We start from the raw sequence: 25,385 nt of genomic DNA on the forward strand, positions 1-25,385 counted from the left end.
TGTGAGTCCTGCTGCAGTGCCGGTGACCTTAAAGCTAGAGTCCGTAGCGTTTTACCGTACAGACTCCATACTGTCCTCATGAGAAGTTGCTCTGTGGGCTGCACCGAACAATCTGAGTCACAGAGGAGCTATTCTTACCGAGCTAAGAATACAACTCGCAGCAGCATCTCAAACAGCTCCACACAAACAAATCCTGCACAGCAAACAGCACAGACACCGGCCCTCCACCAGGCCGGCAGCACTCCACACAGGAAAACACTGCATTACTGTCATCTTCATATCTCCAGCGTGTAAAATAAATCCCCTCATGTTTGTCACTTTCCTATCCTTTCTTTTCCTTTCCTGCTCTATTTTCTTTAACATACATTTTCCCTTCTTTCTTATTTCATTTTTCCTATTTAACAGTTTTCTGTTATTCTGTTTTCTGTTTGCTTTCCTATCATGTTGTTTTCTCGCTTAACTTTGATATTTTTTCTTTACTCCCTCTCCTATGCGTTCTCCTTTCCCCGGTTTATTTTCCTTTTAGTTTCCTCCCTTAACTTCCACCACTTTTCCTTCCATGTGAATTTTGTCTTCTACCTTCAACACTCCTTGTCTTGTGTTGTTTTTTTCCTATTTCCTTTCACCGTTCCTGACATTTCTTCATCTTATGTCTTTCTTTTCTTTTGTCAAAGATTGTTTCTTTTATCAGTCTTTGTTCATTGAAAGTTGGTTTTATTTGTTTATACCTTTCGTTTACTTCGACTTATTTTAATTTATTTGACTTTCCACCTACCTTTATTCACTTCCATTATCATTTTTCCTTTTATTAATCTTAATTGGCACAGACAGTACTGAATAAAACAGGTTTTGTAGACTCTAACGAACAAGCTGTCATTAGAGTCTATAAAGCGTTCCGTAGCATGTTTTTGGATAAATGTTTGGGACTTTTTGGTTCACATTTCTATGCTCGTTTTCATCACAGTGGTCTGAGTGTTGATGTGGAGCAGGATCTCTTTTGGACTCTATGAGCTGCTTCATATGTCAAGCTATTTTAGAGCGGTCACATCTACACGTGCTGCTGCTCTTCTGCAACATTTGTTCCTGGAGTTTGACTTTGCTCGTGTTGATCCTGTGCTCAAGTATAATTGACTCCCAGGCATGAAAAAATGTGCAGAGATATTATATTACACTATTCAAAGTGCTGACACTGAGCTTTCCAAACAGCTTCAAATGAGCCTGTGCTTCTAACATAAGATATGATGAACTTATAAAACACAGCAAATTTGAACATTGTAATTTTCAAGTTTGTAAATTAGTTCAGACTAACTCTACCAACGACAGCAGCAAATGAATTATTACATTTAAAATTGTAAAAAGCTGGTGTATATCACCTGCAATCTGCTATTTTAGAAAGCTCCTTAAAAACACTACAAGCTGATAAAACATAATCCATCCATCCATTTTCTCATGCCAATGCAGGTCTAGTTCCTGTTGGAGGCAGTCAAAACAGAGACAGACAGATCTCACAGCCACCTCCAGCTCTTCTGGAGGAACATCAATGCATTCCCAAACCAATCCAGAAATAAAGTCCCACCACTGTTCTGCATCTACCCTGCGATCTATTCTCAGTTGGAAATGCTTGTATCACATCACCAGGTGATGTGATGGTCAGATGACAAAACACCTCAACTGGCTCCTCTTGACGTGAAGGAGTAGCAGCTATACTCCGAGTCTCATCCTAATCACCAAGCTCCTCACCATATCTCTGAGACTAGAGACCAGATACCCTTTGAAGGAAGCTCATTACCACCATGTATATCATGTGAAATTAGCAGTAGAGAAATCAGTAGAGCTGTTGCTCTGTAAGACATTTTGCTTCTACTCGACCACCATCATAGTTTTCATGAGAAATGTAGATAAATGTGTTTATTCAAGTGTCTTTAGGTCATTAACTGTGGCTTTGTGGCATTTACATGAGAAGCTATTAAACTGATTGTAAAAATACATAAACAGGTTGGTCGTCTGCAAAGAAAATTTCACCTTACAGACAAACAGTCCACATGGAGTGCTTTTAAATGAATCACAGGAACTGGTTCATCTTTGAAGATTTATTGAAACTGCTGTTATATGATGATAATCAGAATGGACATATGTCGTTGACTAACCTTGCATAGGTTACAGACTATGCCTCAACAACAAATGACAAACGCTGTGCTCTCCAGTAAGAGCCTTTAAGATTAAAAAAGCAATAAAAGCAGAGTAAAACAGACGTATTGCGATGTTGATGACTGCGGAGTTCAAGGAGGATCTCAGCACCCCAGCAAAGGGGAAACAAGTACGTTTATCATATTATTTTGTAAATGATGACTTTTGCTTGAGACTAAGAGGGAACAGACTTACTTAAGCTAAATGTTAAGCCGAACATAATTCGTCCCAAAGTAACCAGCTGGAAATCTTTTTATGAGTTTCTAAAAAGACAAACAATCATTAGAGTGTTTGTTTAAGCAAAAATATATCTCCACCAGCATAAATTTATGTTAATGTTAAGTTCATGCAGTTCAGTCTTCACTCATCCATGCACCTTCTCTTTACACTGCAGTGCTGACAAAAACCATCAGCACATAATCACATTTTTTCCAAAAATCCTTGAAACACATTTACATACTTTTTATAATTCTGCATCATAAGAATCATTTTCACTTGCGTCATGGCTTTTTAAATATCACAAAAACCTACGGAACATGACATAAGACAGAGTTTCTCAACCCAAAATCTGTTGGGTTAACTGTTGCAAATTGTGATGTACATTTTCTCTTCATTTTGAAGGCTTAACTCACTTTTATGGTCAGAATATAATTTAAAATCAGTTATATATTTGAATTTTCAACGCTGAAAAATGCAATGGTGAACTTTCACAAGGAAGTTTCAATTTATGCCCTCTTCCAGATGATTACAGGCATCAACCCTTCATCAGCTATATAAGGTCATTCACTAAAAGTCATTCAAAGGTCAAGATTAATTATTAATTTTAATGTTGCAAAATTAAAACATAAACTATATTTATTTTTTTCATAACTGCTTCACCTATAATTTTCATTATGTTCTCCTTGAAGTTTCAATTTTAAAGAAAATTCCTTCTTCCATCTTAATTCAGTGGCAATAAAAAGCGTAAATATTGCTGAAAAATTCTCCAGAGATATTCAATTCAGAAAGAATCTTCACCACAAACCCCACAGATGTTGATATTTATCAATAATTAGTAAAGACTCTTAATGTCTGATTTTAATGGAATGGAAACAATCACAGTTGGTAATGTTCCAACAACTGATTTCTTGCTTCCTGCACTCTGTGTTTGCACAACACTTTCTGTAATAACTCAGTCTTAAATACACAGATACGGATATACGATCTCCTCAAGGTGGAGAAACTCTGCAGTGATGGCTTGAGTCAGCAGTCCGAATAATATTTGTAAAAAATCAAACATCCTGTAATGAAAACGCAGATAGAATAAAAATGATTGCGCTGCAGTTCATTTAATGTTGTCATCTGCAAATTAATTAATTGATCAGTTTGCGCATGGCAGCTAGAAGCTTCTTAAATAAATTATGTTTACAGTAGTTATAAAAACTGGACTTTAATTTGAAAGGAAACTTGTTTCTCTTCCTCGCTACTGCATAACCAAATGATAAAGGTTCTAAAAATAACTACACACTATAAAATCTCTCCAAACACATGAGCTTTAATCTAGAAAATGTTTGTGTACCATCCGTGTGTTTAGCTGCTCTGATGATGATTTGGTCCATTCGGGTGCAGATATGTCTCTAACTCTGGCCTGCGGTAAACAAGTATGAACAAACAGAATTTCAAACCACAAGAAGACGACCGATCACCCTGATGTTGGATGTCATCACAAATTTAAACAGCTGTTAAGAAAAAATATAGACATTTTGAATGTGAGCCTTCCTTTAAAAACATGTGGAATTTGTAATTTTGCTCCCTAGAACATACTGCATGTTTAAAACGTAGCACCTTCGTTGCATGCATTAATTTTTCCATCAGACTGAAATGTTAATTAAAGGGATTTTTTTTCTTCGGCAGTTTATAAGACAAGCCTTAAAGGTAAAAGGATGATGACACACAGCCGAGACGCACAATAAACCTTCCTCCTGATGTTCCATCACTCACAGCAGCAATAAATTTAAAGCTTCAGGAAGCACAAGAGTCCCAAATGAAGCTGTGCTCTGTGCCAGAAGTTAATCTTAAAATAAGAATTTTGGAAATCAGTAACTGTGACACAAAATACAAACATTTATGCATCAAGAAAACATATTTTTCTTATCAGTATCGTGTAGCAATAAGACAACTTCTCGACAAAAAGAGATCAAATAATAATTTGAATCTAATTCTAATCATAGGCAGGGCTGAAAATAGATGTTTTTTTTGTTTGTTGAGTGCAAAAGAGAGACTCCAGTTTGCTTGTGATAAAAATGCTGGAGCACGCAAGAAGGCTCTTTTATCACCATGATGTCAAATCAGATCATTAACACGTTTTCTTGTCAGCAACATCTCAGAGTTGCAGGGAGACACTTCTGTAAACGCTTCTTGTAATGTATAATTCTGCACACAACAAGACTTCTCTCAGTTTATCCATAAACAATTATTGTGCTTGTATACATCGTGCTAAGCTGAAACTGTTCATGTGCATGAATAAATTAGGATAATTCTCTCTCACACACAAACACACTTTGTGCACAGATTATTAGTGTCTAATAGCGATTCATTTTTAAATTCATCTTTCAGGTGTAAACTTTTATCTTCATATCATCCCCAGCCTGGAATTTGTCCAAACTGTTTTGGTATGAACGATATTATTGCATGCAAAATTAGACTCATTTTAATTTCTGCATCTTATGGAAAAAGTTACCTGAAAATACCACCATGCATGTTTCAGATTATGTAGTCTTTTTCACATTAATAATAGTTTGTGTTTTCAAGGTTAATAGCCAAGAAAGCATAAATATAATCTTGTGTGTTGCGTTTAACTTCATTTTGTGACTAAGTGCAGACTGATGAGTAAAATATGGCACCACATATACATTTTCCTACAATAATAATTAAAACATGGTGGTTACATAAATAAATAATTAATTGATTAACTTGAACTCTCTGTTTAGTGTTTTTAGTGATTAATGTTGTCGGTCCCAGGTCCAGTCTGCACATGCCCACACAGACTTGAGTGAAAACAGCTGTGTGGGTGGCTGCAGAGGACTCCTCGGGTCACTGCTGCTCTGACTCTGAGGTTCAGCTTCAAATGTAACAGCAGCCTGAAAGTCTGCAGGTGTTTTTATCTGAAGTGAGGTTCAGGATCAAAATCCAGCATTTTTATCCTTGATATTTTCCCACCAGAGAAACCTGATAACATTCATGTTCGTATTTCTGTGAAATAGACATGAGTCAGAATCTCGTTATAGTGACCACAGCAGAGCGGGCCAGCCTTACAAACTGAATAAAAAACACCGGCACAGTACTGGAAAAGTTGTGGCAGTACCTTCTAAAAGTTAAGGAAAGTTCAGGAGCGAGGCTTCCCACGCCAAGAACCTGTGATTGGACAGTTATTAATGACATTTTAAGCCTTGTCTCAAATCACTTCGAGTGAGTTATAAACGCTCCCAGCTGACCAAAAATGAAGCCTGTGTTTCCTCTGATGTCCACATGGTACAGTTGATATTTTATAAGTGTGTGTGTGTGTGTCTGTGTCCTGATCCTTTCCCTCTAGTGTGCCCTCACAGTCATGTTGTTGACTGGATGGATTTTTGGACACTTGGATGCAGTCTAAAACATTTTGTAACACTAAAAGTGATGATTAATCACTTACACCTGTTAATGTCACTAAAAATTGACCGTGTGGAATTAAAGTCAATGTTTTAACAGAAAAAAATATCACAGCAGTCTTCCCTGACACAGGCAGGTTCTCCCCTGTACGAACAGCAGTGCCATTTTGCTGGCGTGCTAAGTGACTAACGCCCATGGTAATGTTCAGACGCTCTGCAGAGGAAACACTGAGGTCAGATCCACCATCATCCACACACAGGCAGAGGCTTTTTTCCTTTCACTCAGGACAAGTAAAAGGCATCACAAACACAGCAGTGACTAGAGGCAGGTGAAGGTGTTACAGATCGATGACAGAAGTATCGTTCTCTGCAATTTTTACTCTTTCCAAGGACTCTGGTCAAATCTCCAGCAGTTTTTGGTCCCCGGCATCAGAAGGTGGCAGTGTTCTGCTGTTCTGTTCAGTTCATAGGCTCCCTAACTTCATCGAGGACGCCCACGCCATGTTTGTATTCACAGATTGCCAATAATTGTTAGATTTTTAAGAAATTTCTCTGAAAGTGAGGTACTTTTTTTGGTGAAACCACAAAATCTGCATTTTGCGCTAAAACCCAGGTACACTTGTAAAATCTAAAAAATGTGACATAATTGAGAAAGAGCTTTGTAATAAATAGAAATCATCACCTGTTTTACATGGCAGTTTTTGTAAAGGCAGGAAATGTATGACTTTAGATTTCAAAGGTGTACCTAACAAAGTGGTCTTTGAGCTGTCACTTTTTTGACTTTTCTTCCAAATTAATTTTAGTTCTTTAAAAAAAGTGAGAATAATGAGCCATAATTAGCACCAGTTATTGATCACATGCTATTTTAAATGTATTTTTCTGTGTCGTTTCTGTGGCTATTTAAAAATGTTTGTTACCTTAATCAGTGTATACAGTTCTGTGCATTTAGCTGGTATAAATAAGAAACTAATTTCATTAGTTTCATGTGTCTGAATAGGTATTTTGCTCCCTTAGCAGCTCATTGAAGTGCCTTCTTTTAGCATTCATGTGAAGAATTAAAGGAAGAACTGATGTTAAGTCATTTAAAGGTTAAGGCAGCAGGAAGAACTTTAGTGGTGCTCGGCTTTTATTCTCGAACGCTCGGAGCTCGAGTGGAGGGTTAAACACCACCTCAGTGTTTGGATGATGGTGGATGAGGGTGCTGTTATAATCCCTCTTTGCTGTGCACAGAGGAGGGTACCTACATCCAACCAAAGCCTATCCAGACTTCAGCAGCAGAGTCCAGACTACTAATTTAAACCTGAAGCTTATGTGCTCTGACATGGGCACAGATCAGATCACAGTCTGTAGGAACCTTCAGACAACATGCGAACTACGACACTATGACAGAGGAACCCTCACCGCAGGGTTTAGCTCTTCGCTGCTCTTTCTCTGCTCATCACACCTCATCACCCGATCACCGATTGCCTCTTTCCTCATATCTATTGTAAGTCACTCTGTCAATCACTCTATAATATCCCTCTTCATACACCTATGCACAGATGTACTGCACCAGCATGAGGGTCACCATCCTCAAACTGTCGGCCTTGGTTTGTGACCGTTTCCTTCATGACTTTCTATTAAATCGAGCTGTTTGACCTTTCTGTCCTGTTCTAATTGAACCAGCTGAGCAGCTCCTGTCCTTCAACAGTCACTCCATCTGAACATCCAACACATCACCCCCATGTTACTTTTCTAATGGGTAATATCTGGAAGGTCTGAGTATCCGTGTGGTATACATACCATCAAACTCCAAATGTACCAAAAATAAGGAAATCTTAAATGATCCATATTTGAACTTTCCTGCACGAATGCTGTGTGTCATCATCCCAGAAAGCTTTTCTTTGTGTGTTTTAGGCCCAGGAATCAGGACTAAATTCTGAACATGTGGGTTCATCTGTGTTTAGTTCCATATGTGCAGGGAGCAGTGCATCTTTATGGCAGGAGAAGCTGCACACAGTAAGCTCTTTGATTTTCTCTTGGAACGGGAGGCACTTCAGTCAATTTTAGAACGAGAAGGGCTTCAAGGCACTAAGACGCTAATTATAGATATATCTACGAAATTTGCTAAATATTACTGCTTTCCTTCTTGGGGTCATAAATCACATGAAATGATCCCATGCACTCCAAGATCAAAGCTTTAAACAAATGAAAACGGAGGATGGAATTTATGAGATCTTTTTTTTTAGAGATCATCAGCTATATCTCATTTTTTTTCTTAATTTGTTTTTCTTTTCTTCTTTTTTAGGAGATTTGTTCCCTCCGACAGTTTAGCTCCATCATGCACCAAATTCTGTCTTTAGCGCGACAATAATGAGAACACACATCATCATCATCGTCATCCTCCACCTCCCCAGGTCCCTCCCAACTGCAAGCAATTTAATACTGACGTCATGCATTGAATATACGTAGCTATACCATAGCTAATTAGGCCATAATGCTTTAGTATTTTGACATGCCATAATCTTCAAAAGAAGAAGAGTTCCTGTTCCCTTAAACATTCAACACTTAAATGCTCTGAAACAACTGAAATGATAAGAATAAGCAGCCAGTGCACTTTTGGTGAAAACAAATGAGAGAAAAAATCCAGGAGCGGGAGATGGAGCTCGACGCACAGAAGAATGTAGAAATAAAATGAGGTAACGTCTTGTGCATGCCGATATAAGAGAGAAGAGAGTCTCCACATGCTTCTATATAAAGGAGTGTTGCATGGCATCATACAGGGAACCTCCAGCCGACCCATAGCAGCAGCAGCGATGCACGTAATCCTTCACAAGGCTCGGCACGCTTCCTGTTTATCTCTGATAAGGTGCCTGAAAAGCCGGGGTCTACATCCGGCGTCGCATTTTCCAAACTTTCCCTGGATGTGCCGCAGAAAGACACACCTGAAATAATCCACGCAGAAAGCGTTTCTTCAGGGAGGAAATCGTTCTTCGAATCTCAGTTGGGCTTTAATTATTTTTTTCTGTTCCTTTTTTTTCCTGAAAGTTCGGTCTGTTGCACAAAACTTGGCAGGTGTCGGGAAGACATTTGATTCATTATTGTACAATTAGTCATTTCTACTATTAAATTCACAATATATGCCTTGCATATGTGTCATTGTCTTAGCTTGCTTTTGATAGTTTCTGAATCTTTTCTGTTACTTTTAAACCTACATTTGATCCATTTTTTTCTGTGGCGTAATATCTCTTTGTCAAACAGTGCAGCACAGATAAAAGTTGTATTGCTTTGCTCTAAAGTTTTTCTTTTAATTCATCCTAAATTAAATCGTAATTATGAAAGGATTCTAAGAAGATATTACCGTAATAACTCTGATAAAGGTGCACTCCATCAGGTGAGTGTTTCCCTTCCAAAAGGATGCGTTTTCTTTTTACACCGAGTTGGAAGAATGGTTAAAAGTGATATAAAACAGGAAGAAGAAATACTCTTACTTTTCCATCTCTAGTTTGGGACAAAACACTGCATTTCCCAGGATGCAATGTGGGTATCTGTTTTACAGCCTTTTCATATCTTTAAAATTCACAGGTCCAGTTTTTACCACAAAATTTAGTGTAGATAAACTGACAAGTTGAGACATTTAAACTAACTTCTGAGACTGTATATAAAAGATGGATGTAGCCAGTGTGACGATGGCACGCTTTGTTTTGTGAAGCCTCGTTTGAAGCCAGTTTGGAATCTGAACATGAAGCATGAGATCTGGGATGAATGAGGAACCGAGGGACATGCTCAGACAGTCACGAGGAAGCTCTGTTCTAGCTCCGCCCCTCTTTTATCGTCCCATATGACTCGAACAGGACCGTAATTTCCAAAGTGTTTTAATCAGTAAGACGTGAAACTAGCAACTGAGAGCATAAACTCATCAGGAAAATATTGCTGAACTGAGAAGTCAGGTAAGCAGTAGGCTCATTTTCTCATAGACTTCTCAAAGAGGGGTCATCCGCTGCAGAAGAAGGAATGTAGGTTTAAGCCACCTCAGCACTAGCTTCACTCTTTATACCTTTCATCCATATTTTTATATACAGTCTATGGAAATCCTTGACCAAAAGTAAAATTAGCAAAGCTTCCATTTAATGTTTAGACCATTAGAAAATCGAAGGGTGCAAGTTACTAAACTTTGTCAATAATTTCTCAAATGTTTCCCCGAACCTGCAGATTTTTGTACTATTGCCAAACAAATGTTTTTCTCTTTTTTTTTTTCTTTTTTTTTAATAATTTGACCACATGTGCATTAAAGTCTCCACAAATGTCTGAATGAATCAATGCAAAGATGAGAATAAAATGCACCAATGGATATAAAGCATCCAGATATTTCTACAATATTTACAGCGGTGGTCGCATGCCGCCTCACACGTCAGTGAGCAGCTTGCCCTTGTTAACACAGTTCTGGCTGGGAGCTGTGCAGTTGGCAGTCCTAAGGTTAGCTTCCCTGAAGTTGTCAATGCTGTTGTTTAAGTCCTCGTCTATCTCCATGTACTCCGACTTGCTGACCACTGAGGAGCTGCGGCGACTCGAGTTGGTGTCTGACGCCAAGTTCTGGTTGCTGACGTTGAGCAGCTGGGCCTGCTCCTCACCCTCCGTCTCCCGGTGGTAAAAGTAGTTGAAGTTGGACACGATGACTGGCACCGGCAGCGCGATGGTTAACACTCCGGCTATGGCGCAAAGCGAGCCGACAATCTTCCCTCCGATGGTCACAGGGTACATGTCCCCATAGCCGACTGTTGTCATCGACACCACAGCCCACCAAAAAGCATCTGGGATGCTGGAGAAGAACGAGTCCTTCTCCTCAGCCTCCGCAAAGTAGACAGCGCTGGAAAACAAAATCACGCCAATGAAAAGGAAGAAAATGAGCAAGCCCAGCTCCCGCATGCTGGCCTTTAGAGTTTGCCCCAGAATTTGGAGTCCCTTGGAGTGTCGGGACAATTTAAAGATCCTGAACACCCTCACCAGACGGATTACCCTGAGAATGGCTAAAGATGTGGCCTGCTCCCCACCACCCTTACCCTCCCTGTTTTCTTGGTCGTCGGCCAGCTCTGTGCCAAGAGTGATGAAATACGGGATTATAGCCACAATATCGATAGAGTTCATCATGTTTTTGAAGAACGCTGCCTTGCTGGGGCAGGCAAAGAACCGAACTATCAACTCAAAGGAAAACCAGATAATGCAGAGCGTCTCCACCACAAAGAAAGGGTCTGTGAGGACGCTTGCTTTGTAGTACATGGTGGTGTTGCCGACCATGCGAATCCGGTCGTTGGGATCCTCCTTCAGCTCTGGTAATGTCTCCAAGCAAAAAATTACTATTGAAATAAGAATGACCATCACCGAGACAATGGCGATACCCCGAGCTGGCCCCGAGCTCTCTGGGTGCTCGAAGAGGAGCCAGATCTGCCGCTGGAACTCGTTCTCAGGCAAAGGTCGCTCTTCCTCCCGAATAAACCCCTCATCCTCCCGAAACTTCTCCATTGCCTCAGCACCGAGTTCATAAAACTTTATCTCCTCTGAGAACATATCCAGCGGCACGTTGACCGGCCTCCTCAGCCGTCCTCCTGACTGGTAATAGTACAAGATGGCGTCAAAACTCGGGCGATTCCGGTCAAAGAAGTACTCGTTTCGAAGGGGGTCAAAGTAGCGCATCCTCTTCTTAGGGTTCCCCAGTAGGGTTTCCGGGAACTGGGCGAGGGTTTTCAGCTGGGTCTCGAAGCGCAGCCCTGAGATGTTGATAACCACCCGCTCACAGCAGTCATGGTTGTCGTGGTCATCATCAGGCGGGTAGGGGTCCTGCGGGTGACCCGGCAGGGTGGAAGTCTCGTCCATGTTTTCTGTGGACACCACAGTCATCCTTCCTGGCGGGTGGAGGAGAGAAAGAGGAAGTTTAGGTGTAGAGGAGAGAAGGAGGCGGTAGGCTGGAGTGGAGAAGCTCCTACTGCGGCCAGGAGCTGTGGAGAACCTCCCTCTCCATCATCATCATCATCATCCTCAGCACTATCGCCATCACATCTCTTTTTTCTCACCTGAAAGATAGAAAAAATGACATGCCGTCACTCAAACATGGTTTTATTTCACCACAGACATGTTTCATTGGCTGGAGAGCTTCCTGTTGTTGAGAGGGAAGAAAAAAAATCCTGCAGCACCTCCAGAAGCCGCGCTGCATCTGCTGTAATTTTACCGCATACATCAGTACTCGAGTTTGCAGCCCCACTGCGCACATCACTCAACCTTCAGCCACGAAAAGCTTTTCACCTTCACACCAGCACACAGTTTCAACCCGAATCCAAGTGATGAAGATGACACATAAAACCCACCTGAGCAGAGCTGGAGAGCAGCAGATGGAGATCCTGTGCACCTTCCCCAGCCACCCGCCACAACCTGGGGTTTAATATCGCTTTACAGTAGCTCTGAAATATTAATAGACTATGTTGTCTTGGTCAACATCCGTATCCTCTTGGTGTAGGTTTTCAGCGTCGATTGGAGAAGCCCGCAGAGAGAGGAGGAGGAGGAGAAAGAAGAGAAGGAGTAGGCTTCAGACAGCAAAAATCCTGACTGACAATTTCTTAAAATCATGCTGGAAAAAAGATAGAACTCCCAAGAAGAGCTGGCTCTCAGTCTGAAGGGGGGGACTGGGAGGACTTGGCACTGCAGCAGCATCCGCACTCAGAGACTCGTGATTTTCTCTGCGGTAAAAACGGTTAAAAAAAAAATCCGAGGCTTTGAAGGAAAACCGGCTCAGGAGAGAGTCCGCGTCCGGGAATTTGGAAGCATATTGCAGGATTTCATGAGGAGAAAGACAGAGAGAGGGAGAGGGAGAAAATAAGTGAGCGACAGAGGGAGGGAGGGGAGTGAGGAAGAGGAGGAGGGGGGGTTCGACGCAGTGCAGACAGACTGTAAAAGCCAGCAGGTGCTCCGGTACTGAATGTGCGCACAAACAGCGGAGAGTCGTGCAGCAGGTCGAGCTGAGCTGCTCGGCCCCTGTCCGTCAAGTTCCGCTAAAATCCACATGAAGGATCCGCGGACACGCGCCCCACAACGGCAGGAACGAGAGCGAAAGAAGCGCACTGCATCATGGGTTATGTAACCAGTTCGACGTGTTTGTGCTGCAGGTGTCTCACAGCGAGCAGGTCTCAGGTTTGACTGCAGGAATCTGCAGAGGATCAAACTGGCCTCTGTAATTGGCTGCTGAGCAGTTTGCGACAGTCAGACCTGCATGCTGGTGTAAATACCTCCGTGTTGCTATGGAGACAGAGAAAAATCAGCAGACTTCATCTGCTCTGACTGTGTAACAGAGAAAAATCAAGAATAAAAAAAACAACTTTATTTAAACACGCAGAGAGCCTCATACATGAGAAGAAATATAATTATCACCATCAGGTATGGAAGCTCATTAATGCCAAGAAAAGAAACTCACCAACAAAGTGGAATGAATTACAAAAACAAAATCCAGGGGGGAAAAAAGTAAAAGCATCCTGAATTTTATTTCAAAGATCGAAAATACAAAATAATTTATTCATCATATATTTACAGTCAACATCTAAATTACTTGAAACAAACTGTTCTGGCAGCTAAAATGACAGAGACCCTCAAAAATATTTAGCTTACAGAAAACAATGGAAAACTTGCCAATGATCAACTTAAAGGCTATTGTGTTAAAAACTAAGAGTCAGATTAATAAAATAATTTGACTATTAAAATATGTTAACCCTCTGGGGTCGCTGGGTCGCCGTCAAAATCACATGACCAATTTAAGACGACACAGCTACAAGATGCAGTAAGTCAGAGTCTCCATTTCAACTTGGGTCGAAAGTGCAGACTTCAAACTACATACCAGTTTTTGAATTGTGTCGATGGGCCACGTAAAACCAGAGTTGTGATAAAAAAATACACACGATGTGTAAACAGTGGCGTTTACAGCGGGAAGGACTGTAAAAACGGCGTTTTCTACAGACAGCGCTAGCAAACACTCTCCGCTTGCGAGTGAAAAGAAAAAAGAAAAAACACCCCTTCCCTGTTGGTGTTAGATTTTACCATGTCAGTCAATCAAAAAAATGATATGGCAAACATGTGACATTTGGTTGTTTAGGGAGAAGGGGAAGTTTTTAGGAGTGACACCCGCGACAGAAAGCAGGCGAGCGAAAGACAGAGAGAGCTAGTATTCATATGTGAGACATTAGTGACGTTTAGCATGTTTGGAGGCTATAGTTAGTTTGTTGTGTAGTTATTGTTTTGTATTGTGTGTCAGTTAGACTGCTGAATTTCATATTTGCTCTAAAAAAGCCGTGAAAAGGCCGATTCCAGTGTAAACGCTGTTCCCACATGGAAAACTGGACTGATGCACCTCCTGCTGTCAGACCTGCAGGGTTTAGGCCTGTGGTGTTCTCCTCTGTCTTATACTGAACACAAAATACATTTTTTGGACTGGCACAAATAATTTGTGTGCCATCTTATTTGATGCAGCACACCTGATTGTTCTGTAAATAGATTTAAATGGTTATATAAAAAATGCCTGAGGCCTTGGCTGCATTTTTAGGTAAATAGTACCATATAACTTTGTTGTTTGCAAAACTTGTGCATAATTTTTAGAAATGTACAATTTCTATTTGCATTTCAAGTTATGAAAATGATTCGTTAAACATATTTGTAGATTTTACAGTAAAAAATGTAACTGTTTTCTACTCAGATTTTGAATTTTTTGTCTGAATTTAGATCAACTGTGCTAATATAGTATGCCAAAATGAAAAAATAACTAAAATTTCAGATATTTGAGGTTGTGCTGAAAATAATGATACCAAACAAGGCAAGAAAAACATATTTTAAAGGTGAAATATGGAGGTAAAATAGTCAAAAACGGCCAATTATACCCTGAGACCCCAGAGGGTTAATGACTCATACAAATATATGAGTAATTGTTTTTTTAAAGTAAACTTTAAACTACATATGCTGTTTCGAGGATTTCATTTTAGTGCAATTTTGCATGTTTTTGTTGTTTTTGTTTTTTGTTTTTTACAGCGCATTGTGTTCTGCAACCTGATTGGCTGTAGACCATTGTCAATCAATCTCATACCGTGTCTCCTGTACAGTACAGAATGTGTTCAGCTTGTCAAATTTACATAAATCTTAAATCACTAGCAGTATGACTCTAAAGTACTGTACTGTATGTTTGTAAGTTTTCTCCCCAACAAACACAACAATGTCAACGGAACGTTTTGCACCGTTAAAGGCGCCAGTGGGTGACTTTGGTTTCAATCTATAATACTGGACTTATTTTTCTACAAAGATTTGAACTTTGAGAGTGTGTAAAGAAGAGAGAAAAGTGTGAAAATGTTCATACCTGTCTGAGAAAAGTGTATAAAATGTGTAGTGAGGGGTTTTACAGCCTTAAAACATCTATAATGACTACTTCGCAGATTTCACCTATCGCGGGTTATATTTGGAACGTAACTCTCGTGATAACTGAGGGACCACTGTAATTGAAAAAAAAAAAAAAAGTTTTTAAATATTTGAATTTGAATATTTGTTGTTGTTTTAGTTAAAAAAGTTTATTGATAAACATCAGAATGTCCACCAAATCTTTACTCTTCTGCGTCTTCACAGATATTAATCTTCTTTTTAATAATTAAATTTCATCATTTTTATAAAAAATACTGCTCCTGCTATAAGGACTGATCTGTGTGACGAATGCAATGAGGTGATAGTGAGATAAAGGATTTAGAAAAAAGCCCCCAACCTGCAGCCTGAATCGCTCTGAGGTTTAATTTGACTTTATTGAGTTCTTAGCCTCGGTACTGAGTCTGAGTAATCGCACCTGGATCATCGGAGAGGTCAGCTCAGTGGGCTGAGTCTAAGTCAGCTGGTGTGACTTTAAAATTAGAGTCTAAAAAAGATAAAATAGGAAATCTTCTGCGTGCTGTGGATTAACAAGCTGCCTCTAATTTAGATCAATGAGAAGCTTTAAATGGGATGTATGAATCAGAGGAAATCTGCAGGTGTAAATATGTCTATAAATAAATCCTGTTAGTTCATCTCCAAACCTTCTGACTTTGCTCTAAATTGATATTTTTAACTCATAAATATATAGTGCCAGCTTTAGACACACTGATTCTTTCAATAATTTGTTAACATTTTCAACCCACAGTTTCTGCTTTGCAACTTGACTCGGCTCCAGCTCCACCTTTTTAGGCATTTTCATAAAAGATAAAAGGACAACCTCACCAATTGCTTTGAAATGTGAAACTAACGCTGAAGTACTTTAACCTGCATTCTTTTTGATGTGCACCAGGGGCGAAGGTAAAGAGAAGTCTAATTGTTTTATAGTTCATCAGAAAATGAGCTTTGTGCTTATGGCGTTATTTTTGTGCCACTATTCTGAGCGCACGTAAAAAAGATTTGCAGGTGCAAGTGTTGCATTTTGAGGAGAAATTTATTTTGAGCAAAGAAAAGCTGAATTTGAGTGAACAAAATTCATTGCTGCGTGCAAAAACTGTATTTCAGTGTTTGCTATTATCCACACCCCCCCCCCACACACACACACACACACACACAACAGCAGCCCCTCTCGCTCAGTTTTTGCATTTGCACTTGCTTGCAATGTGTTGCTTGCACTCTCAACATTTCTGCCCATGCGCGTTCAACTCTTTCTGTACACCGTTATATTTGTGCCACAAAACCAGCCAATCACAAACTTGGATGCAAAACACATCTGATTGGCTATATTGGTCTCCAATCAGCTCGAAATGATGAAATGCAATATCCCAGAATCCATGAAAATATCTTAAAAGTTTATTTTGTGACCCAGAAAGTAATATTTCAAACTCCGCCACTCTGTGTTCCTCCACCACTGCCTCGTTTGAGTTTTGGACGAAATGGATTCTGGCATTCGAAATGCATTTCGTCATTTCGAGCTGATTGGACCAAAACAGCCAATCAGATTTGTTTTGCATCCAAGTCTGTGATCGGCTGGTTTTGTGGCACATATGTAACGGTGTACAGAAAGAGTTAAGCACGCACGGGCAGAAATGTTGAGAGCGCAAGCAACACATTGCGAGCAAGTGCAAATGCAAAAACTGAGCGAGAGGGGCTGCTGTTGTGTGTGTATATGAATAATAGCAAACACTGAAATACATTTTTTGCATGCAAAAATGAATTTTGTTCATTCAAATTCAGCTTTTCTTCGCTCAAAATAAATTTCTCCTCAAAATGCAACACTTGCACCTGCAAAAATTTTTTACGTGCGCTCAGAATAGTGGCACAAAAATAACGCCATATGTGCTCAGCTAATCAGTTTATGGTCTTATTGTGGAAATGATGGTCCTGTTACAGTCAAAAGAGACCAGGAAAGAGAGGATTTAAGGCAGGGATAGTCACGTTGCTGTGTGAGTCTGCAATGTGGTTTGGTTTCTGCACCTCATTCCTTATGTCCGCATTTCAGAGACTAAGATGAAAGTGAAAGTGATGATCTTGAGGCTTCAAATGCTCACTAATATCATAGAGAAAAAGAAAAATGCTCACAATATTTAATTTAATGCTCGTCTGTTTTCAGGTTCTAATGTCAACATGTTTTCCCTCTTAGATTTCATGTCCCTGAACACAATTTCTCATGTCTGATGATTCGTGTCCACGAACATAAAGATTTTTCAGCTGCTGGGACCAGACTGTGTAATTCAGGCAGGCAGTGTGTATGACAAGTGTTTCCAAAATCCCAGGAGACAGAATTCAGCACCACGGACAGCTCCACCTCTCCAAACATCCTCAAACTATTTTCCTCTTTTTTTGTATTCAGTCCCTTAAAAAAATATATGTTGTGTAGTTTCAGCAGCAGTCTCAGTCCTGATGGAGGCAGCAGGAGTGAAAGCCCAGCAGACGGAGGCAGCAGTGGGCAGGAAGAAGTGGGATCAGCTGGCCGGAGAGCTGGAATCAGTCCCAGTTAGACTGAGAGGACAAAAAGATCACTTCAGAGACAACAAGGAGAACACAGAGAATGATCAGACACATAATGAATCTAGAAACATTGTTTCAAATGAAGATATTTTTCTTAGCAGCGGCATTAACTGACAGTAAAACATAAACAGAACCTCATTTGTTTGTTTTTGACATTTAAAGGTTCGTTTGCTGCAAAGCAGCAACTAGAAAGTGTAGTTCCCTCAATGTCCACTTGAGGCTGCTCTGGGAGGTGTGAGCTCTTTGAGTTACAGGTGGATGCGGACACAGACGACTGGTGGAGACCAAAACATAAATGTTGACAAATACTCAGAAACAGTGGGTGATGTTGCAGTGGAAATGTCCATCTTTTGTATACAGTCTGTGGTTTGAGCGAGCAGATATCTATAAGGCTACCTGTCCCGTCCACCAGTGACTGCTCACTAAAGCTTCTTCTTCAGTCTGATTTAAGCTTTACTGTGAGTATGAAAGCTGCAGCGTGCTTCAACGTGAAAGATCAAAAATGAAAAGCTGAACAGTGTGAATCAGGCAGAGAGGGAGCGAGCATGGAAGAAATGTACAGCATGTCCTCTACTGTGGATGAAGGTTATTCTGTGTGAGCGACTGAACTATATTTGTGGTTTGTCACTGTAACTGTCTGACAGCTGGCTGAGGTTCTGCTGCACGGTGGCTCCAAACAAATTCCTGAAAACTAAATTTAAGAAGCTGGGAGCAGCAGGAGCACTAGTGTGGATGATTAACGCTCAGAAATGTCATTATTTCTGGAACACACGGTCAGGATGTAAGTTGGCACATGTCCACCATACAGGGAACTGAATGTGTGCTCGGTCATGCACAGCAGCCAATCTGCACATATGGCAGACGCTTGGATCCATATGTTACGCTCACCTTTGACCTCTAACGGCCAGATTATAACCTGGCTGTCCTTCACTGAGGCTCACGTCTTTGTAATAACAATCAGTTTTAAAAGAGAAATTCTACCAGTTTTACACACAAACAGGAAAACATGCTGCTTAGAGCTTAGATGCATTGTGGGAAATGTAGGCCTGGGTTTTAAAGATTTGAGCCAGTCTCCAGAAAGAAACTGACTCCAACACATCTGCACATATCTGGAACTCAAATATAATATAACACTGAGCGGAAGAGTCACAACATCAGACCTGAAGAAGTTCTAAATCACAGGACTGTTTTCCACTGATTGATCCATTTTCTGAGATCATCTTCTCTTCTTCATTTTATTCTGTGGTGTGTTTGGTTTTGTGTCTCTCTGTTTTTGTCACATCACTGCACATATTTGTTTGCTGTTGCTCTGCTGTGGCTTCATTTTCTCATTGTTTTCTGTTGGTTTGCATCTCCTTGCAGATAGAGTGAACCTGTGTCTCCTATGGTTTTGGGGTCTGTCTCCTCCTGGCTGTCTGTGGTAGTTTTAACCTTTATTCCTACCCGCTGCTTTTGGTTTGCAGATTTCAGGTAAACTGTCCTGTAAAGTCTATTTTGGTGGTAAACACCGGTAACCCAATGAGAAGATTTCCTAGCATGACTTCATGCTCCACAAGATTAATGCAGCTGGACAGCACATGCTCACAAGGTTTGTTGTGAATGAAAGCATGAACCATGTGAAAACTTGATGGGGAGAACAAGCGAGGCGCCGAGCCTGTAAAAGATGACATAGTGCTGAATGCACATATTCACACATTGACGCGGATGCACAGGTGCACCCCGGATGACTTCATTGACATGCTTCTTTATCTGCCGTCAGATGATCCGTGCACGTTGCTGCTGCACAAAGACAGCCTGCTGCCCCTTCTATAAGTGGCGGCGTGTCGGATTACAGCTGCAGCTGAAACCGAAGACGCATGCCGCACCTAAAATCCCATCTCAGAGTGAGTGGAAACTTTAATGTGCGCTTTAAGTTTTGAAAGCGCTCTTCTTCGGCTCCTCCATCTGCTGCTCAGCCAATCAGCAGTGGCGTTTGCCGTCACTAAGCCCCTGCGGGGCCCGGTGTTGCCTGCTGGGAGGCAGTGATTGTAAGGATGGGCAAGGATTAGCTTTTTAATTTGCACAGGAGAATTATTTGAACACAACCTCATCAGTCAAACAGTGACAGCACAAAGACTGCCGCACTTCATTAAACAGCACACAAGACAGAGTGAAATACTTCTAGTCTAATGATGGAAGCACTGTGAGTAACTTTAGGCAAAGTAAGAATTTTAACAAAAAAAAAAAAAAGAGTATTCTCAAGATGATTTAACATTATTTCAATAGCTGGGCCCATGTCCTCATTTTAGGTTTGACAGCGTTTTAGTAGGTAAAAGTGAATGCTTGGACATGAATTGAGCTGCGGTTTGGGGAAGGCCTCAAAGGGGACTGGCGACGGCTCCCGGGCCTGGCAGATCCCCATGCACTAAATAGAAATGAAGAAGTTAAAGAACTGAGAATAAGGAGGGAGGGCGAGTGGGGCACGTAAACGAGAATGAACAGCTTGCAGAACTGGGGGAACCTATATAGATGACAACCGGAAGGAGCATGTTTGGAGACGTGGTCCCACTCCTGAAATTCCGATGCATAATCTTCAAAAGACGGGAGATTAGGGTTCCTATAATGCAAAGTTTAAACACCCTCCTCCCAAAGGAAAGCTGTAGCTCAGACTGCATGCACTCTTAGTACATTAGTGAGCACAATTTAACTACTGTGTGATGATAAATAACAGAATAAATGTGAGCTGTCCCTCCACTAAGGACTGAGAACTCCATAGTTCTTGTTTTAGGATTTTTAAAGTAATCTGTCTCCCAGAATTTATGGATTTGAACATATTAAAGCACTTTGTCTGTGTAATTGTGCCCTTTTATAACAGCTGTTCCTAATTCACACCAAAGGGTTTAAAACTTGCACGAAGTAGCCTACATGTGAAATTTTCTTTTAATTGTATAATATTAGATGAAGGCATGTTTAAAACACCTGGACACTGAAAGTTTAGCTAGTCGTATGGGAGAGTGATCTGTTTTACCACTTCACTATCACTTAGACTCTTTGTGTACTACACTCTTTGTGTACACTCTCGATGTGTACTAATTCAATTCTCAATACTTTCTGTTCACTTGTGTTGTGGAGCTGAATCATATTTGGGAACTACTGGCTTATCTAAGTCAGTCTGACATTGCCTGTTATAAATCTTTGCTTCTTTCTTTTTTAAATAACAGTATTTAAAATAAAAAACAGATTTAGTCAGATTCCTTTGTTTTAGAATCGCACCAATATGAAAAAAATATTTACAATATAACTTTTCTAATGTCTTCTTCTGCTGTGCTTTGCTGTTAGAAACCAGTGAACCAATGTTTCTAGCAGTGGTGTGCAATGACGTTTACAGAAAAGATGATTTTTTTTTTCATTGTCAAACTCCATGTTCTTTAAATCAAGCGTTAGCAAGTTAGTTAGTTAGTTAGTTAGCAAGATCAAATTCACCTGTTAAGATGCTAAATCTCTGGAGCTCGTTTACTTCGCTAATGCTAGATGGGTTTCCACGCAAAGTGCTGATAGTAACTGACCTTGGAGCAGTGAAAGCTGAGTCATCAATTTATGTGTAAGATGAGAGGTTTAGCCAAAATGTGCAAAGCACCAGGAAAAAAAAACTGCTGACCTCTCAGTTTAACCAGCTTGTTAATGGGAGACACACACACATGTAAACGAGAGAAAAGTACAGTTTCCTATGAGTAAGAAACAAGTTAAGCATTCAGTGACACAAGTGGCCACAAGATGGCAGTAATGTAAAGGATGGTTGCAAACAGGCGAGGAACTGTATAACAGTGCTGTCCAGGGGCAATTTTAGCCCATTCTTGGGGGTGCTGAAGCACCCCCAAAATGAATCAAAGCACCCCCAAAGATTTCTTACCTTTCTTTCTTTTACAATATTTGCTGTTTGTGTGACACACTACTAAAAATATAAAAAGCATACAGTACTGTACTTGTTTGAGACTGAATATTTTAACAACAAAAGTATGTGAGTGAAGTTGGCCCGCCCACCTGGATTTGAAGAAGGTGGGGGGCCAACTTCACTGACATCTCTAGCGCTCTTGCTGCCAGAGCGATGGTGGCTGAGACGCAGCGGAGCAGAGGTGTAAGTGCCTGCCTTAAAACAGGACATGTTAGCTGCATTTAACCTTCAGTTACTCTTTATATAGTTAGGTAGGAGTCAGAACATGTTTCTTTTTAGCTGAAAAACATTACACCAGGTAACCTGCTGGGTTGAAAACGTGTTTTCCGACAATGTTTGCTACCCTACAATCCGTCCTGCTCTGTAGTAAAATCAGTGATATTTGACCGCCCTGTTGCTCCCATTGAAATGTATACAGCCTATTTAAAATCTAAAACTTAAAATTGTCCACAGCCTACTGTTGTTACCACTGTCCTGTTTGAAATGGATACTAACTAGCTAACTGACTAGATGCCCATTAACCTTATAACTCCTGCTGTGTGTGTGTGTGTGTGTGTGTGTGTGTGTGTGTGTGTGTGTGTGTGTGTGTGTGTGTGTGTGTGTGTGTGTGTACAGAGAGACAGCCAGGTTCATAATGGATGTAAGGAAGTTTTTTCCAAAAAAAAGGAGCCACATTCAGGTAAAATGATGATCAAATGATCTAGCAATCAAGAATAATGTTGGATCAGTGTTTCAATGTTTATATCTTTTATTAGATGTTCATGTGGTTTGGTTATTTCCCTTTTGGTTGAAAGTAAACTGAGAGAGGACTTTTTGTTAGTGATCTTAATAGAATTATTTTCATATTAATGTAATTTTTCATCTAACTGAATACAGTCTATTTGTGTATGATTGTCAGTCCAAAGAGGGAGAGAGGAAAGAGGAGAACACGAGGAGAAAGTACAAGGTCAGGAAAAACCAGGTAAGAAAACAGACAGGGAACAGTGACAGGCACAACAGAAACTGTTAAACTGACAAAGAGAAAAAAAACCTGATTTTACTCACACAATCAGGAAGTTGTGTTCTCCCTATATTAAAGCTGTTATACAGAATCTGCAAAACAAACTGGGTTGAAACATTTTTGACCCTCTTTAACAACATTCCAACATAACAATATAATTGATTGGGGAGATTAAAATTAATGATATATTTTTATGTGGTTCAGCCACAACTCTACTAAAACCTCAGCCAGTAATAGGTAGGCCAACATTTGGACCGTCCAGTTGTCTGTATGACTGGCGCATTGCACCACATTTGCACACTATCAGAAAGTGCCAAACAGCCCTGGTGGAGTGAGGAGCTGTAAAGAGAAGCAGAGTGCTCTGTTTATATTCTAAAAATGTTTTAAGCTTGTTTCAAAGATTCTGTACTGCAGCTTTAAATGTTTTCCAAAAGCACACATACACTTACCAGTGTTTCTCAAACTTTTTACAGTGTGGACCACCTGATAAAAATGTCAAGCTCTCCTAAGGACCACTATGAAAGCATGAAACTCATAAATCTTACAGCACAAAATTATTATTATTACATTAGTAAAATTAGTATCTGCAGTAAAGATTTTTTCATACATTGTATACATTCTACCACAGGCAAAGTTGCCTCCATTTTTATATATATATTTTTTAATATTTTGTAATAATTTATTCTGTTTTGGAAGTGTTTTTTTTATGTATCTGTATTATATTATACATATATATTAAAAGTGAATCTCTGTCCAAAAAATGCACTCAGTTTACTTTTTACTCACTATGAGCATCATTCATTATTCTCCCCCAGTAATTAAGGTTAGGATATGTATTTTTTTTTATTATTCCAATCCATTCTTCTTTTGCAGCATTAAAATAACCTTGATCAGATTTGATGGTTTTGTTACAGACTTTTCAAAAAAGTTTTTTGCTTTTCTTTCACAAATGTGGGGATTAAATTGTGTTAAAATGCACCAAACAGTGATGTCATGTTTTGTGACGAGGACCCAGGCACAGAGAGACTTGATGAATTTAAGAATCGTATGATTTAATAAAGAAATTTGCAGACCTGCACAGAGATGGTAAAATTATGATGACTGATAACGGAGATGAATACAACAGACGATGAGGACAAGGAGGAACAGGGGTTTAAATGCACCAAAGTGACAGTCAGAGAACTCGCGACAACATTTAAGGATGCAGGGACTGACAGAGACAGGTTTATCTTGCCTGGCTGGGCAGCTCTCTGGGTGCTCAGCGCCCCCAAAGTTCTGATCCTAGAATTGCCCCTGGTGCTGTCCAATACAAAAGGAGCAAGATCGTTTTACTTTGGTACATTTTGATTTATGGATATTTTTATATTTGACAGGGCAAGCACTGCTGGCCTTGCTTGCCCTAACAGAACATCATTGGTTTCCAGTTGAAAAATTGGGGGGAAAAAATCATAAACCCTACATTCAGGAGAACAGAAATTAAAGTTACAGCCTGTAAAATGAAGTGAACTCTATTCTCTGGGTTTTTCTGAAACATTTAAATGCTTACATTCTCAAAATCTAAACTCACAGTGGCACACTGTGTTAACTTAACACTTAACACACTGTTTGCTGCTACAACTACACATGTTTCTTTTCCAAATATTTATTTATAAGTGACTTATGTATGTATGTATGTATATATATGTATATATTGTACTATTCTTAGTTAGCGTATTGTCTGTCTTGTCTTAATGTTGGTTTAAAATGGAGCACTGTAACAAAAAATAATTTCCCCCAGGGATCAATAAAGTATTCTGATTCTGATTCTGATTCTGAAATTCTAACTCCATTAAAGTCAAACACGTCAAGAAAGCAGAAATAGAAAGTTTCTTGTATTTCACTTTTCTTACATATAAATCATCTAAAGCTAAAGCACATTTCCATCACAATGTGAGGCCTACATTAACACCATAGTGCAGTAATGCTGTGTGGAAGTGGCTGAGCGGCACTCTTGTGCACCCTGGTCTTCCTGCAATGAGCAGCAGAGAAGAGGTGGAGGAGGGGGTGGGGGGCAGCCTCTGCTTTGTGCAGGCCGGCGCTGCATCCCCCGTGGCAACGCACAGCCCTGTCATCTCCTGCCTCGCACTCGTGCCCGAGTCAGGGGCAACATACTCATTAAGCCTTCCTCTTTTCCACAGAGCTCTTCATCGCTCTCTCCATCCTCCCCCTCTCCTCTACACTCTGCAGCCATCACTTCATCCTACATCCCACTTATCTCTTCACTCTCAGCTCACTTTACCATCAGGGAAACCTCAGGAGACAGTGAGAGGTGAAGATGGTAGAAAAATCCAATGTAATCATACGAAAATATAACACACTGGTTAGTAACAATGAGCTGAAGCTCAGGGGAAAAGATGGAGAATGATGGATGAAAATCTGAGTGATAGTAGAATAAATGAGGAAACCCTGGAGCTCAATTTTACTTCTTTCGCTTCCACACTTCCAAATTTAAGTGGGTATGTGTGTTCAACAGCTGAAAAACCAAAAGCAGTTCCTCTAATGTCCAGCAGGGGCTCCAGCACAGTCCCACAGACACCATGTTAAAACTTTACAGCAGATATAAACATGTTTAATGTCATGATCCTGGATCATTTTGTGTTTATTCTGATTTTGTATTAGATTAGGGTTGAACCTGGAG

The 25,385-nt window shown here is 40.1% G+C and overlaps 2 protein-coding genes across 2 annotated transcripts in view; one reads left to right on the forward strand and one right to left on the reverse strand.

Moving 5' to 3' along the window:
* The window catches only part of LOC146689248 (histone H1.11R-like), a 191,684-nt gene that overhangs the window by 111,154 nt on the left and 55,145 nt on the right, over nucleotides 1-25,385 (forward strand). The window lies entirely within an intron of this gene.
* On the reverse strand, nucleotides 2,076-13,011 carry kcna1b (potassium voltage-gated channel, shaker-related subfamily, member 1b). The gene is made up of 2 exons (XM_085436373.1): nucleotides 12,152-13,011; nucleotides 2,076-11,860 (listed from the first exon to the last, which is right to left on the reverse strand). Exon 2 carries the CDS (start codon nucleotides 11,685-11,687, stop codon nucleotides 10,197-10,199), a length of 1,491 nt encoding a protein of 496 aa, XP_085292499.1. The 5' UTR covers nucleotides 11,688-11,860; nucleotides 12,152-13,011; the 3' UTR covers nucleotides 2,076-10,196.

This window comes from Copadichromis virginalis, linkage group LG17 (genome assembly GCF_057382275.1).
Source record: "Copadichromis virginalis isolate Kocher_CV1m ecotype Utaka linkage group LG17, C_Virginalis_male_GT1.1, whole genome shotgun sequence".
Classification (NCBI taxonomy): Eukaryota; Metazoa; Chordata; class Actinopteri; order Cichliformes; family Cichlidae; genus Copadichromis; species Copadichromis virginalis.

Excerpts from the sequence above, each read along its gene's own strand:
- kcna1b (XM_085436373.1), bottom strand. The coding sequence starts at position 11,687 with ATGACTGTGGTGTCCACAGAAAACATGGACGAGACTTCCACCCTGCCG.